The following is a 15407-nucleotide window of genomic DNA, read 5'->3' on the forward strand; positions in this document are numbered from 1 at the left end:
TTGAGACAGAGTCTCACTTTGTTGCCCAGGCTAGAGTGAGTGCCGTGGCATTAGCCTGGCTCACAGCAACCTCAATCTCCTGGGCTCAGCGATCCTACTGCCTCAGCCTCCCGAGTAGCTGGGACTACAGGCATGCGCCACCATGCCCGGCTAATTTTTTGTATATATATTTTTAGTTGGTCAATTAACTTATTTCTATTTTTGGTAGAGACGGGGTCTCGCTCAGGCTGGTTTTGAACTCCTGACCTTGAGCAATCCGCCCGCCTCGGCCTCCCAAAATGCTAGGATTACAGGCGTGAGCCACCGCGCCCGGCTAAGTAGTAGTCTTTTTTTTTTTTTTTTTTTTTTGAGACAGAGTCTCGCTTTGTTATCCAGGCTAGAGTGAGTGCCGTGGCGTCAGCCTAGCTCACAGCAACCTCAAACTCCTGGGCTCAAGCAATCCTCCTGCCTCAGCCTCCCACGTAGCTGGGACTACAGGCATGTGCCACCATGCCCGGCTAATTTTTTATATATATATCAGTTGGCCAATTAATTTCTTTCTATTTATAGTAGAGACGGGGTCTCGCTCTTGCTCAGGCTGGTTTTGAACTCCTGACCTTTGAGCAATCCGCCCGCCTCGGCCTCCCAAGAGCTAGGATTACAGGCGTGAGCCACAGTGCCCGGCCTAAAGTAGTAGTCTTATTCCCACCTTCCTGATAAGAAAACTGAGGCCTTCCTTTTCCCTTTCTCTTTGTCTTGCTCTCCCCCAGCACCAACCTCCTGCCCCCGACCGTGCGCCATGCTGGCTGGGCTGGCTGGCTGAGCCTTGGGCGGTGGGCACTGCCCGGGGACACTGCACATGGCTGTGCCACCCTCCTACATAGGCCTGGAACCCGGACTCCACGTCCCCGGGTGCATTGGGCCTTCACAGCAGGCTGCGACCTGCCCCCTGCCCCTGCTCTGGGATCCAGAATCAGACGCTGCCTCGCCCCTCAACCCAGGAACTCCGGGTCACCGCGTCCCTTCTCCAGGCAAACACCGCTCCCCCATCTGCTTGTCACAGTCTCAAAAATTAGGCCTCTAGAAGTTCATTTGAGTTAAGCATTGCCCACTTCTGGCAGCTTTTAAAGACGCACGTTCCTCTGACCTATATTACCTCTAGTAATTCCCAAACTCTCTGTGTGAGTGAAGTTATTCCATTTTTTCCTTCAGTAGAAAGCCCTCCCCCCCCCAGGCAGCGGGACTAAATGAACAGTTAACCCCACATTCACTAACAGCCTCCCTCGCCCGCCCCCGCGGTCCGAGTCCTCAGCCTGGCCTTCGGGAACCCTCACCGACGGTTTGGGGAAAAGCCTCCAAAAACAGTACAGCAGGAAGCCCGGCGTGGAGGAGCCGGTTGGGAGGGACTCAGAGTGGGTGGGCACCCCGCTTTTCCGCGCGAAGCCTCCTCCGTCACCGGCGGACCCAGTCCGCCTCAGGTGGCCTCCGTCGCTGTCGAGCCCGTGGTGGGGACAGATCTTGTGTGCGCACACCGCAGGGAATTACGGTACGCTCCGCGGCGGCTCTCCGCCGGCTCTGGCTCCCCCGCGCGGCGACAACCGGAACAGCAGCGGGGCCCGCGGGCTCCGCCCACGCCCGGGACAGTCCCGGGGGGCAGCCCAGCGCTCAGCAGCCGGGCTTGCCTATGTCCTCCCCGCCCCGGTACATGCTTGCGCTGTTTTCTGAGGCTTTTCCTCAAATCGCTTTCTTTCCCAGCGAGAGAGTCGCCCCCAGGAGTCGGAGTGCCCCAGCGGAGTGTGGCCCGGTTGCTGGTCGGCCTGACGTCCTTGGACCTCACCTGGGGCTGCGAGCTTGCCGGGCACCCAGCGCGGGGTCCAGCGCCATGGGACCCACTGCGGAGTTGGCCTTTGCAGAGAGTCACACCTGGATGTCACTCTCAATTCTCCACTGCTTGCTGTGTGTCCTGGGGCGAAGTATTAATCTCTCTGAGCTTCACTTGCCTCCTCTAAAATGGAGCATTTGCCTCACAGGGTTGTCACAATGATTAAGTGCGACAGTGCAGGGGGCAGGTGGAGAGCCCGAGGATAATAACCACCACCATACTGGAGCGGGGCGCCCACTGTGTGCCCGGAACTACTCTGGGCATTTTGAAATAACCCTATGAAAAAGTATCTTCCTCTACAGATGAAGAGATTGAGTGTCAGAGAGATTTAGTGACATAGCCAGAGAGTGGGAAGTTAGGACTCGGGAAGACACAGGCACATAAGTGCTGGGAGTAGTGGGTGAGGTCCGAGTCTGTGAGTTTAGAGGGTGCCCACGGCCCTGAAAACAACCTGGCCCTGCCTGCCTGTAGGTCATTAACGCTTGCTCCTGCCAATGGATTATTCATCACCTCCATATAAGGCTTCCGTGGGCGGGGACCTAAAAGACCATCAGGCCTATTTCCTCATGGGGGGGGTGTTGTCCAGGGTCACACAGCTGGGCAGCGTAGACCTGGACTGGAGCTGAGGTCTCCCAGCCTGTGCTTCTGCTGCTCATCACCCACCTGTGGGGGAGCAATTCTTCAGGAGGATGCTCCCTCCCACCTACAAGCAAACTGGCCTCTCCGTTTGGCACCCCTCCAAGGACTGCCCACTAGCCACTTGGCCGGAACCTTCTGCCCTCCTCTGCCTCCCCCAGGCATCCAGGCCTCCCTCACCTCACACAGCCGATGCTCTAAGGAGAGAGGTGTCCAGTGCTGGTCTGGCTCCCAAGTGCTGGTGCAAGACCAACAAATATTTTTCACCACTCTGTGTATATCTTTTTGCTGTTGTTTGGAAAGACCTAATAGATATTAGGTCATTAAATATGAAATGTCCGATTTCAAATAAAAAATGTAGTTTATTATATCTCAAACGACATAGATTAATCAAAATGTGCGCCTAAACTATTGACACAGTTTTGCCATCTTAACGGTGGCTTGTTTATGCCAGGAGCAAAGAAGTCTGGAGAGCAAGTGGCACTGGAATCTCAAAAGGCGTTTTCTACAGCTTGTTGAGTATTGAATGTTTTTTCTTGCAAGAAGTGGTCCAAAGCCAGGGAGAAGTGCTTGTCAGTTGGTGCAAGGTCTGGTGAATACAGTGGATGACAGAGAGTTTCCAAGTCCAGCTACTGTAGTTAGAGCAGCATTGTTTGTGTGACATGTGGTTGAGCATTGGCTTGTTAGAGGATTGGCCTGTCTCTGTTGACCAATCATGTAACAATACAGTACAGAAATAGTTTGCCTTTATGTGGTGACAGGAAAGAAAGGCAAACTTCGAGATGATTTCTCTTCTTACACTTGTTTCTTTTCTCTCTTTTTTTTTTTGAGACAGAGTCTTGCTTTGTTGCTCAGGCTAGAGTGAGGGCCGTGGCGTCAGCCTAGCTCACAGCAACTTCAAACTCCTGGGCTCAAGCAATCCTTCTGCCTCAGCCTCCCAAGTAGCTGGGACTACAGGCATGCACCACCATGCCCTGCTAATTTTTCTATATATATTAGTTGGCCAATTAATTTCCTTCTATTTATAGTAGAGACAGGGTCTCGCTCTTGCTCAGGCTGGTTTTGAACTCCTGACCTCGAGCAATCTGCCCACCTCGGCCTCCCAGAGTGCTAGGATTCCAGGCGTGAGCCACCGCACCCCGCCCTGACACTTGTTTAATGCATGTGAAACCCATCTATCCAACTTCTTTACTTTGCCCATTTGTTTCAAATGGTCCAACATTGTTGGAATAGTAACATCAAACCTTGCTGCTAATTCATGCATAGGTTGAGATGGATTCGCTTCCACTATAGCTTTCAGTTCATCATTATCCACCTTGGTGACAGGTCTTACATGTGGGTCGTTTTCAAGATTAAAATCACCAGAACGAGGCTGGGCGCGGTGGCTCACACCTGTAATCCTAGCATTCTGGGAGGCTGAGGCAGGTGGATTGTTTGAGCTCAGGAGTTCGAGACCAGCCTGAGCAAGAGTAAGACCCTGTATCTGCTAAAAATAGAAAAATTAGCTGGGCATGGTGGCACATGCCTGTAGTCCCAGCTACTCGGGAGGTTGAGGCAGAAGGATAGCTTGAGCCCAGGAGTTTGAGGTTGCTGTGAGCTAGGTTGATGCCATGGCACTCTAGCCCAGGCAACAGAGTGAGACTCTGCCTAAAAAAAAATAAATAAATAAAAAATCACCAGAACAGAACTTCTCAAACCATCAACATACTGTCCGTTCATTAGCCACATCCTTCCAAACACTTCATTGATATTTTCAGCACTGCATTGGTTGCACCACAGAACTCATATTCAAAAATAACACAAATTTCTGACTTATCCGTGGTTGCACAAAAATCGCTCTAAAAAAAAATTCGAAAGATAATCACAAGCCAAACCATGTGCTTGAAAGACTGAAGATATATACCTTCACAATAAAAATAAAACAAGAAGAGTCAACGTGAAGTGTCAGAAATATCAACTGCCAAACTTACTCACCCTGTGTCATTTTAGTTTGCATTTCTACCATTATAAGCAAAATTGTTATCTTTTTATATGTTTAAGAGCCATTTCCTTTTTGTTCCTGAGCACAGTCTGTTCTTTAGCTCATTTTTCTTTATGATTATTGGCCTTTTTCTTAGGAGAATTTTAAAACAACTTTTTATTTCTTGTCTTATTAATAATGTGTGTTCATTACCAAAGAAGTTTTAAAATACAGACAAGGAACAAAATACCCACAATCCATCTACCCAAATATGCCACTGTGAATCACTTGTTATTAGGTTATTAAGTATGAAATGTCTGGTTTCCTCAATTTGGCTGATTCTGGGTCTGGTGCTGGAAATGTACCAGATGACTCTGGAGTATCTTGTCATAATCAGAAGCAGGGAAGCTATCAAAGACTACTATGGTTGAGGCAAAAGGTTCAGAAGCCAACTTGGCCAAAAATGACACAATCTGAGCATCAATATGGAAAATAACATCAATGGATAAAACACACTGAATATGATAGAATCCCTCCTGTATAGGGATAGTAAAACAAAACAAATACCACACTGACCACTTCATAGAATGTTTGGAAGCCATCTCATTATTTGGGAAAACTGGGGAATAGAGGAGAACACTATAGAAGGAAAGAACGCCTTTCCAATGTAAACTGTACCTTGGAGTAATCAAATAGTTGAGGGGGAGGTTTCACTTTTTACAAATGTGCCAGCTAATAAATTGAGAAGGAATGATAGAACATCACCCGTTTTCTAACGCTGGCTTAATAAATGGATTTAGGAAACCATTAATGGCTGCTGGCATCACACAGAGGGAGACATTGTACACCGTCTAATGGAAGTACACACCACTGCTATGATAGCAGCCTTGCCAACACTCTGAAGTCTTTTGATCAATATACCAATTTATAGGAAATACAGGAGGCAAAGGAACATGTTAAATGACACCATGGGGTTGGCCGGGCGCGGTGGCTCACGCCTGTAATCCTAGCTCTCTGGGAGGCCGAGGCGGGCGGATTGCTCAAGGTCAGGAGTTCGAAACCAGCCTGAGCAAGAGCGAGACCCCGTCTCTACTAATAAAAAAAAAAAAATGACACCATGGGGAAAATCTAGATTGTGGGAATCTGTACAGGACACAGGACAAATGACTCAGTCTCTTCAACAAATAAATTATGAGAGAGAGAGAGAGAGAGAGAGAGAGAGAGAGAGAGAGAGAGATGTATGTGAAATTTATGGATTAAAAAAGACTTAATCCTGGGCATGGTGGCTCAGGCCTGTAATCCTCGCACTCTGGGAGGCTGAGGCAGGAGGATCACTTGAGCTCAGGAGTTCGAGACCAGCCTGAGCAAGAGCAAGACCCTGTCTCTACTAAAAATAGAAAAATTAGCTGAGTGTGGTGGTGCATGCCTGTAGTTCCAGCTACTCAGGAGGCTGAGGCAGGAGGATTGCTTGATCCCAGGAGTTTGAGGTTGCTGTGAGCTAGGATGACACCATGGCACTCTAGCCCCGGCAACTGAGTGACACTCTGTCTCAAAAAAAAAAAAAAAAAATAGCTCGAGGTACTATTACAATAAAAAGAAAATAAAAAAAAAAAAAAAAAAAAAAAAAAGGCTTAAGAAACAAACCAACCATTTTAGTATATGGAGCTTATTGAGATTCTGATTTGGAAAAACTGTAGTATACATACATACTTACAAATAACCATTGGGGAAAGTTGAATACTGACTGGATATTTTATGATATTAAGAAATTATTGTTAATTTTAGGTGTCAAAATGGTAGTGAGGTTATATTATTAAGGGAGGTTTTTTTTGTTTGTTTGTTTGTTTTTTTTTTTTTTTTTTTTTTTTTTGAGACAGAGTCTCACTTTGTTGTCCAGGCTAGAGTGAGTGCCGTGGCGTCAGCCTAGCTCACAGCAACCTCAAACTCCTGGGCTTGAGTGATCCTTCTGCCTCAGCCTCCCGAGTAGCTGGGACTACAGGCATGTGCCACCATGCCCGGCTAATTTTTTATATATATATCAGTTGGCCAATTAATTTCTTTCTATTTATAGTAGAGACGGGGTCTCGCTCTTGCTCAGGCTGGTTTTGAACTCCTGACCTTGAGCAATCCGCCCGCCTCGGCCTCCCAAGAGCTAGGATTACAGGCGTGAGCCACAGCACCCGGCCTATTTTTTGTTTTTTGCTGGCATAAAAACTAAAACTCAAGATGTAAGGGAGGGTTTTTTTTTTTTTTTTTTCCGAGACAGAGTCTCGCTTTGTTGCCCAGGCTAGAGTGAGTGCCATGGCATCAGCCTAGCTCACAGCAACCTCAAACTCCTGCCTCAAACTCCTGGGCTCAAGCAATCCTACTGCCTCAGCCTCCCGAGTAGCTGGGACTACAGGCATGTGCCACCATGCCCGGCTAAATTTTTTCTGTATATATTAGTTGGCCAATTAATTTCTTTCTATTTATAGTAGAGACGGGGTCTCACTCTTGCTCAGGTTGGTTTCGAACTCCTGAACTCAAACGATCCGCCCGGCTCGGCCTCCCAGAGAGCTAGGATTATAGGCGGGGTTTTTTTTGAGACAGAATCTTACTCTGTTGCCTAGAGTGCAGTGGCGTCATCATAGCTCACTGCAACCTCAAACTCCTGGAATCAAGCGATCCTCCTGCATCAGCCTCCAGAGTATCTGTGACTATAGGCACGCACCATCACACCCGGCTAATTTTTCAATTTTTTGTAGAGATGGGGTCTCACTCTTGCTCAGGCTGGTCTCTAACTCATGAGCTCAAGTGATCCTCCCACGTCAGCCTCCCAGAGTGCTAGGATTATGAGCATGTGAGCCACTCCTTCTGGCCTTGAAAGAGGTTTTATTTATGGAGATATACTGACACTATGGACAAAATTATATTTATGAATTTACTTCAAAATCATTAAGGAGGAGGGGGAAGTTAGCCATGGATTTTTAATTGCTAAAGCTGAGTGATGAGTATGTGGGGTTTATTATATTATTCTCTCCACCTTTGTGTATATTTGAAATTTTCTTTTTCCTTTTTTTTTTTTTTTTTTTCAGAGGAAGGGTCTTGCTCTGTTTCCCGGGCTGTACTGCAGTGGCTTGATCATAGCTCACTGCAGCTTCCAACTCCTGTCTTCAAGCAATCCTCCTGCCTCAGCCTACCAAGTAGCTGGGACTTATGGGCATGCACCACTGTACCTGGCCTGAAATTTTTCATAATAAAATTATTTTACAAAATCATGTCTCTTAGGTAAGGCAAATGTGCCAAAATGTTAATATGTGGTACTATTCTTTCAACTTTTCTGTAGGTTTGAAACTTTTCGGAATGAAATATTAAGGGAAAAACATCATCTTTTGTCCTGATCTTTCACCCCAGCTGGAGGCCCCCCCAGTCCAGCCCTCAGGCCATTCTAAGCCATTCTCTGGGACTGGCAGAAGTTTCATCGTCACAGGCCATCTGAGAGAGCAGCCACCAAACCCAGCAAGGGCATCGACTTGGGGAGTCATGTTGTCACCACTGTCCCTCTCATCTCATCCCTCCCTCCCTCCTTCTTCTCCTGTGATTTAATGGTGAACAAAAGTGCTTAAAGGGAAGTGGGGGAGGTAGATAAGCAATTAACAAATAAATATTCACACGGCTTGTTCACAAGCATTGGACTGTGAGTCTTTAGAACCTCTGAAGGAGGTGACAGGCTGCTCCTGGGCACCCAGGAGGGCTGTGTAGGACCAAGGCCCCCAGAGTCCTGGGCGTGGGGTGGAGTGGGGTGCGCCTGCTGAAGCCTGCGCAGCTCCAGGGCCTGGGGCGCTGGGAGAGCTCCCAGCAAGGGGACACACCCAGGGCCCCCTGCGGAGCCCCGCGTGGCCCTGATCCGCCCAACGGGTCTGGAAGGCGCCCCAGGACAGGTTGAAGGAGCACGAGGAGCGACCTGCAGCCTGGTCCAGGAGTGGGGGGGTGGGGGCGGTGGGGAGGGTGGGGGGGGCGGCCACTGCCGCTGCGCTCGATCAGGTGGGGGCGAGGGGTCCCGAGCGCAGGCGCCCCCTCCCCAGGCCCGGTGCCCCCTCCCCCTGCTCCCCGACTCCGCCCGGGTGGCACGCGCGCCTAGCGCGGGGGACCAGCGCGCGCGGCGGGATGGAGGAGGAGCTGGCGTGGGAGACCGACGGCCGTGAGTCCGCGGGCCGCCGGGCCGGGGGCGGGAGCCGGGGGCGGGCCGAGGCCCAGAGGACCCCCGCATCCGTGCGGGGCGGCCGAGGGTGAGGTTGGCGCGGTCCGCGTGGCCGCCTCGGTCTTGGGCTCCTTTGTAGCTCCGAGCGGAACGCGCGCCTGCGGCCGAGGGGACATTGGCCAGGCATCTGGGACTCGGGGGCGCCCCCCGCCTGGGGAGCTGGGAGCCGCGGCTGAGGGGACATTAGCTACTAATAGTGAAGGTACTAGCGACCCTTCGTTGAGTACTGCACGCATCCCACGCACGGGTGGGATGAGGCCTGGAGGCAGGACGGCATGTCCTTCGATCCTCCCTGCAGCCACATGGGTAGACCTGTTGTTATCTCCCTTTTGCAGATGAGAAAGCTGAGGCACGGGCTGGTTAAGGGAGTTGTACAAGGTGACACAGCCATTAAGTGGTAGGATGCTGCAGGCCCCAGCTCCTCCCGAATGTTGGGGTCGGGTAGGGAGTGGGGAGCATGTCAGAGGGGGAAGCAAACCCACAGGAGAGGGTGACCGCGTGTGGGACGAGGGCACCTCAAGCCTCCCTCGAGGAGCGTGCCAGTGCCAGGGCCTGTAGGCCAGGCAGCTGCATGTGTGTGGGGGCCTCGGCCGGCCTGGGGGAGCTTTGGCGGCACTGCCTGGGAGTGGGGAGCGAGGATTGTCCCCACCGTGGGTCCTCGATTCTGCAGCCCTGGCTGAGCCCTGACAGCTGAAGCCAGGGGCTGTCTCCACATCCCCATGGTGCGGCTCACCCATGAGACCTACAGTGTCCAAATGCTGAAGTAAACTATCTACTCAGCTGAGGGGTCGTGTTGGGGATGGGGGGCTGGATCGGGTGCTGATTGTGTGGAAGCGAGGACGTGGTTCTGCCTGGGGCAGAGATCACCTGAGTGGGCCGGCAAAGCATGTACGACAGAGCACTGGGGTGTGTGCAAGGGAATTCGGGGGGGGGGGGGGGGAACACAGCCTGGGCCCAAGCTCAGCGACCAGAGAGCGCAGTGGGTACTGCATGTGGCCGGAAAGAGGGTGTGTGGAGGAGGTGAATGGAAGAGATGAGAAGAGATGAGACTGGACTGGGTTTGATTCTAACTTGACCTTCTCTGGCCTGGCTCTGTGCAGCGTCTGCTGGCTCTCTGTTGAGACTCTTGGCTGTTTGCCAACACAAACCAGGCCATTCCCTGTGAGCTGCAGCTAAGAGAGAGGGTGCCGGAGCGGCAAGGGACGCAAACAGATCCTTTCCTTCACCCTCCCCCAGTTTTACAACTGAAGAAACTGAGACTCCCCCCACAATGGGTGTGAGTAGCCTAGGACCCCCCTACTGGAAAGTGGCAGAGCAGGTACTAGAACCCACACCTCTGTAAGCTCACACCTGAAGCCACAGCTCTTTCCAAACCTGCATCATGAGGTTAAGGAAAGGAAAGATGGAGACACAGTGCTCACCTGAGATGCTTTGGTTCTGAGAGGGGCTCTTCTAAAGCCAGGTATGTTATCTTGAGAAGGGCCCCCTTTTCACCTGCACCATAGGCAGACCCCTTTGGGACCAGGTAAGGGTGGAGCCATTGATGGGACCAAATTCAGAAGGTGATTTTCCTCCCAAGCACCTTCCTCCTCTGAAGTCTTGACGTGAAGCTGCCCAGCCCCTGGAGCCTCTTTCCTGCCATTGACCTGAGCTTATATTTTGGTTTTCTAGGGGACTAATGAATCTTAACTGGGGTAGCATCTTCTAGTTCACGGCCTCTGAAGAGATTTAATGAGCCATGCATCACTCATGCATTCAACAAGTATGCGCCATGGCCTGAATTTGGGTATATAGTAGTTAACAAATCAGACTAAAATCCCCCACCCCATGGAGCTTATATTGGAATGGGGTAAGCAGACAATAAACCCAATAAATATGTAAATATAGCATATGCCATAGTATATGGAGAAAAACAGTGCAGGGAGGTGGGAAGAGAGTATGTTTTTCTTGGTTGGGGCTTCACTGGCTCAGGGGGCCTAAACGAAGGAGGCCTCACCACCTCCATATTTTTTTGGCCTCCAGAATTTATTCTCTGACACTTTGCCTTGGAGGAATAATAGTGATGATGATGATGATGATAGTGGTGGTGTGGGCACTATGAGCCAGACACTGTGCTAGAGGCTTTTCATATCTTCTTTCTTTTTTTTTTGAGACAGAGTCTCACTTTGTTGCCCAGGCTAGAGTGCCATGGCATCAGTCTAGCTCACAGCAACCTCAAACTCCTGGGCTCAAGCAATCCTCCTGCCTCAGCCTCCCGAGAAGCTGGGACTACAGGCATGCGCCACTGTGCCCGGATAATTTTTTCTATATATTTTTAGTTGTCCAAGTAATTTCTTTCTATTTTTAGTAGAGACAGGGTCTTGCTCTTGCTCAGGCTGGTCTTGAACTCCTGAACTTGGGCGATCCTCCCGCCTCGGCCTCCCAGAGTGCTAGGATTACAGGTGTGAGCCACCTCGCCCAACCATATCTTATTTCTTATAATTATAATAGCATTGCAGGCAGCTCACATCCCCATTTTGGAGATGAGGAAACCGAGGCATTGAGTAATCGAGTAATCTAAGTGACATAGCCAGAAAGTAGCTCAGCCGGAGTTGAACCCAGAACCATGTGACTGCCCTAGGGCAGCAGATGTGAGGTCCACAGGTCGGATCCATGAGGTCCTCTTCCACATGTGGAAAGCTGTGTGGAATCTATCTAGAAAAACAAACTGCATGGCAGGCCTATCTGTTACCAAGGTGCATCCTAGCCTTCCCTGCCAAGACACTGGTCACCTGTCCCTGGATATACAAAGGGGCTGGGTCCAGACATTCACACTGGACCAAACATGCAGGATGTGGGTTTGGCAGCTATAAAACTGCAAGCTTACTTCCCCTGTAATGACGGTGCGAAGGGCCAGGAATTTTTTGTCCTCTGTGCTAGTGTGTCAGCCTTTCTGGAGGAGGGACAGGTATCCATTAGTCTGGGGGTTATTAGTGTCACTCATAGAAGCAGAGGTTTGTGGATTCCTCCCTGTGCCCAGCTTTGGGCCTGCTGTCAGCCGTGGTGGATCAGAAGGGTCAGGTGTGGCCAGTGCCCCCAAGGAGCTTACGGTCTAGCCAAGGAGACCAGACATGCTCACAGGCAAGAGCAGTCAGGATGATGGCAGCAGGGGGTCTGGTGGGATGAGCCTTACACCATGTCACCAGGCCTGGCTCCTCCTGGCTCAGACACTCACCTGCAGAGAGACCCTCAGCCCACAGCTGCCTGCGACGGGGTTTGTAGGGGGAGCTCTGAGGTTCCTTTTAGTCAGACTCTCTGAGTTACAGGTGCAGTGAAGGGGGGAGTGCAGAGAAGCAAGTCGGGGCGGGCCTCAGAGTGAGGAGTGAACTGAGTAGGATGCAGGGGTGAAGGAGAAGAGGTGGGGGAACAAGAGATGGAAGGTGCGCAAGGGTGTAATCGAGCCTCCAGCCTCGCCTGGGGCTGGCACACAGTAGGTGGTCTGTCAATCCTGGCTGTCTCCTACACCGGCAGAGCTGTGGAGAGGTAGTGGCTGACTCCGCTGGGACGTGAAAACTGCGTAGTGGGCACCCCCGAGGGACACGAGGGGCACACACCAGGGCTGCTGTGGATGGTCTTGCCCACATTGTCCCACCCGCAGGGGTTTGCCACATCCTGGCTAGGTGGAGGTGGGGCGAGTTAGTAAGGAAGAGCAGGCTGGGCAAGGTGGCTCACACCTGTAATCCTAGCACTCTGGGAGGCCGAGGCCGGAGGATCGCCCAAGGCCAGAAGTTCGAAACCAGCCTGAGCAAGAGTGAGACCCCCATCTCTACTAAAAATAGAAAAGAAATTAATTGGCCAACTAAAAATATGTAGAAAAAATTAGCCGGGCCTGGTGGCGCATACCTGTAGTCCCAGCTACTCTGGAGGCTGAGGCAGGAGGATCGCTTGAGCCCAGGAGTTTGAGGTTGCTGTGAGCTAGGCTGACGCCACGGCACTCTAGCCCAGGCAATAGAGCGAGACTCTATCTCAAAAAAAAAAGGAAAAGCAGCCGGTCTGGGGAGGCCCCTGACCTTGAAGGGGGGAGAGCCATGTCCCTTCCTCCCATTTCTAGGTAGAAGCCCCCCTCCTGGGGAAATGCTCAGGGGCAGAGAAGGGCTGTTCACCCCTCCCCCCTGCAGCGCCCACAGTGTGGGGCACCCTCACCCTCATCCCGCGCCCTTTCCTCCCCCCAGTGCTTCCTCTGGAGAGGCAGCTCCACGAGGCCGCGCGCCAGAACGACACTGGGAGGCTGCAGGAGCTGATCGGGAGGAGGGTTAACGTCAGGGCCAGAAACCACGTACGTAATGGGCCCCTCCAAGTCCGGGCACCTGGGATAGTGCGCGGTAATGCCGCCGCACACAGGGGACCCTGCCTTGGGCTGAGACAGACACATTTGCACGTGCTGACTTGGAGGGAGGCTCAGCCTCTGTCCTCTGTGTCTGCCTTGTCTCCAGGGCTCTGAGGCTTAGGGTGGTTGGGGCCTCGCCCAAGGTCAGGGTTCAGGGTCGGGATTCCACGGCAGGCTTGGGCGATTCCAGAGGTCAAACTCTTAACCTCTGTGACCCATCTGAAAGGTATACCCAAGGAACAAAGGTGAGAGCCAGGAAGGCAGAGGTCAAAGGTCATCAGCTGGAGGCTGGCAGACGGGCAGATGAGGAGGACAGACATTAAGCAGAGCTGTCACAGGCAGCTCACTTCCCCGTGAGAAGATGTCCTAAGAGCTGTGGAGGGGAATGAGAGGGGTTTGAGGAAGTGGCGTTTTCGAGGAGCAGGTGAAGAAGGGCAGTGGTCCAGGCAGAGGGAGGAGCATGGGCAGCAGCCCCGAGGAAGGAAGGAACAGCTCTGGCCTCCAGAGAGGGAGGTGGCTTCCCTGAGAGCTTCACAGAGCTCTCACCTCCCAGAGAGGGAGGTGGCTTCAGAGAGGCTGGCTTTCCCGGCCCAGCCAGGCCCCTTTGCCTGCTCTGAGAGAACCCGGGCACTTGGGCGCCCCTCAGGGACTTGGAGTGTAGTCCCAGGCCACCTGTTGCTGCCCAGCAGGGGGACAGCAGGACCAAAGGCCTGGAGGTGGCAAGCTGCTTGGGCTTTCCGAGAAGCAGTGGTGGGCAGTGCCAGGCCATGCAGAGCCTTGTAGGCCCTGAGTTAGGAGTTTGTCCCAAGAACCGTGGGAAGCCATGAAAGAGTCTGGAGTGGGGACAGATGGATCCAGTCACTCTGTTTTATTGCACTTGTTTCGGAGCTGCCGCTGTGGTGGGGAGGAGCAGGGGCCAGAGTGGAGCTGGGTCCCAAGCCAGCTGGTCACCAGAGCCAGCAAAGGCCCTTCCAGCCTGCAAACCAGCTGTCCTGGCTGGGAGGAGGCGGGAGGTGGGCCAGGCAGCCAGGGGGCAGCAGCGCCTGACAGGTGTCCTCTCTGTCCTGGCAGGTGGGCAGGGTGGCCCTGCACTGGGCCGCGGGCGCCGGGCATGAGCAGGCCGTGCGGCTGCTCCTGGAGCACGAGGCTGCTGTGGACGAGGAGGATGTGGTACGTGGCCCCTCGCTGTGTGCTGTGTCTGTCTGTCTGTCTCAGGGTCAGGGAAGGGCGTTAGGTCTCTGGGTCTATGAGCTGGTTGCTGAGATTGCTGGTAGCATGCAGCCGCTCGGGTGCAGCGTGCACAGGGAGTCACAGTGTGCCGGGGACGCGGCACTGATTCCATCGTCCTCTTGCACTGTAATAAAGAGCTCTCCACTTCCCAGGGCTCTTCCGTTCTCAGAGAGCCTTTTCAGGCCCTCCCGATACCACGTGCGCGGGGAGAGCTATGGGCCGTGGAGCAGATAGTTGGGTGGATGGTTAAAGGCCTGGTTCGCAAAGTCACCAGGAGGACAGTCTCTCGAGGTGTGCTGCAGGGTTCTGCCCTGGCTGACACTTTAACCAAAGGCTTAGATAAAGAGGAACAGTCTTACTTAAATTGGTAGGCAGCACAGTGCTGGGAGAGCACCGAGGAATCTACGTCTCTATGGGCTAGGGAAAAGGGGCGACTCTGACAATGATATTTGATAGGGAGATACACTTAAGGATCTGAATTTAAATGAAAAAAAAACAAACCATAAATTTTCCTGCAGAGACCTAGTTATCCATGGAAACAGTTTGCTTTGTTCTGGCTTCTCTCTGCTCCCAGCCCCCCCCAACCCCCCAACAAAATTGTCCCCAGTTGGGGTTGGGGTGGGGCAGCAGCACCTACCTCCCCACGCCCCTGCCCCTTCTCCTCCCTGTGGCGGCTTAGGCCCCATGTAGAGGCGGCTCTAGGAGAATGTCTGGGTCCTTAGTCTGAGCTTCCTAGTCAAACACCTGGAGCCTCTTGTTTCAACGCTTTGCCCACAAAGACCCCCTGTTATTTCAGGGGCTGAGTGAGAAAAGAAGCCATGAGGGAGAACAGTAAAAGAGAGTCCTTTTGTAAATTCTCTCTGCTTCTTCTGCAAGCAGCAAGAAATACATTTTGAAGAGTAAGACAGCCTGGTGGGCACGCCTACTTTAGTAACAGGAGGGCAGGGGACACTGGGGCGGGGAAATCCTGTTGTGGGAGGAAGGTCTCTAGTGATATGCCGCAGGGCGCTGGCCTGGACGGTTCCGAGGAACCATGTGTGGGGGAAGAAGCTGGTTAGGAGTGTGACGTATCCCTGGGGTCCCACCATCAGGAGTCTCCGGCCCCCACGGCTCT

General features: G+C 52.4%; 1 protein-coding gene across 1 annotated transcript; it reads left to right on the forward strand.

Annotated features, from left to right (window-relative positions):
• The first annotated feature begins 8582 nt into the window (after window positions 1–8582).
• Window positions 8583–15128, forward strand: LOC142871541 (ankyrin repeat and death domain-containing protein 1A-like). The gene is made up of 4 exons (XM_076004642.1): window positions 8583–8637; window positions 12909–13012; window positions 14135–14233; window positions 15090–15128. The coding sequence occupies exons 1-4, from the start codon at window positions 8604–8606 to the stop codon at window positions 15126–15128; spliced, it is 276 nt and encodes a 91-aa protein (XP_075860757.1). The 5' UTR covers window positions 8583–8603.
• The last annotated feature ends 279 nt before the right edge of the window (window positions 15129–15407 follow it).

Source organism: Microcebus murinus, chromosome 6 (genome assembly GCF_040939455.1).
Source record: "Microcebus murinus isolate Inina chromosome 6, M.murinus_Inina_mat1.0, whole genome shotgun sequence".
NCBI classification, from domain to species: Eukaryota; Metazoa; Chordata; class Mammalia; order Primates; family Cheirogaleidae; genus Microcebus; species Microcebus murinus.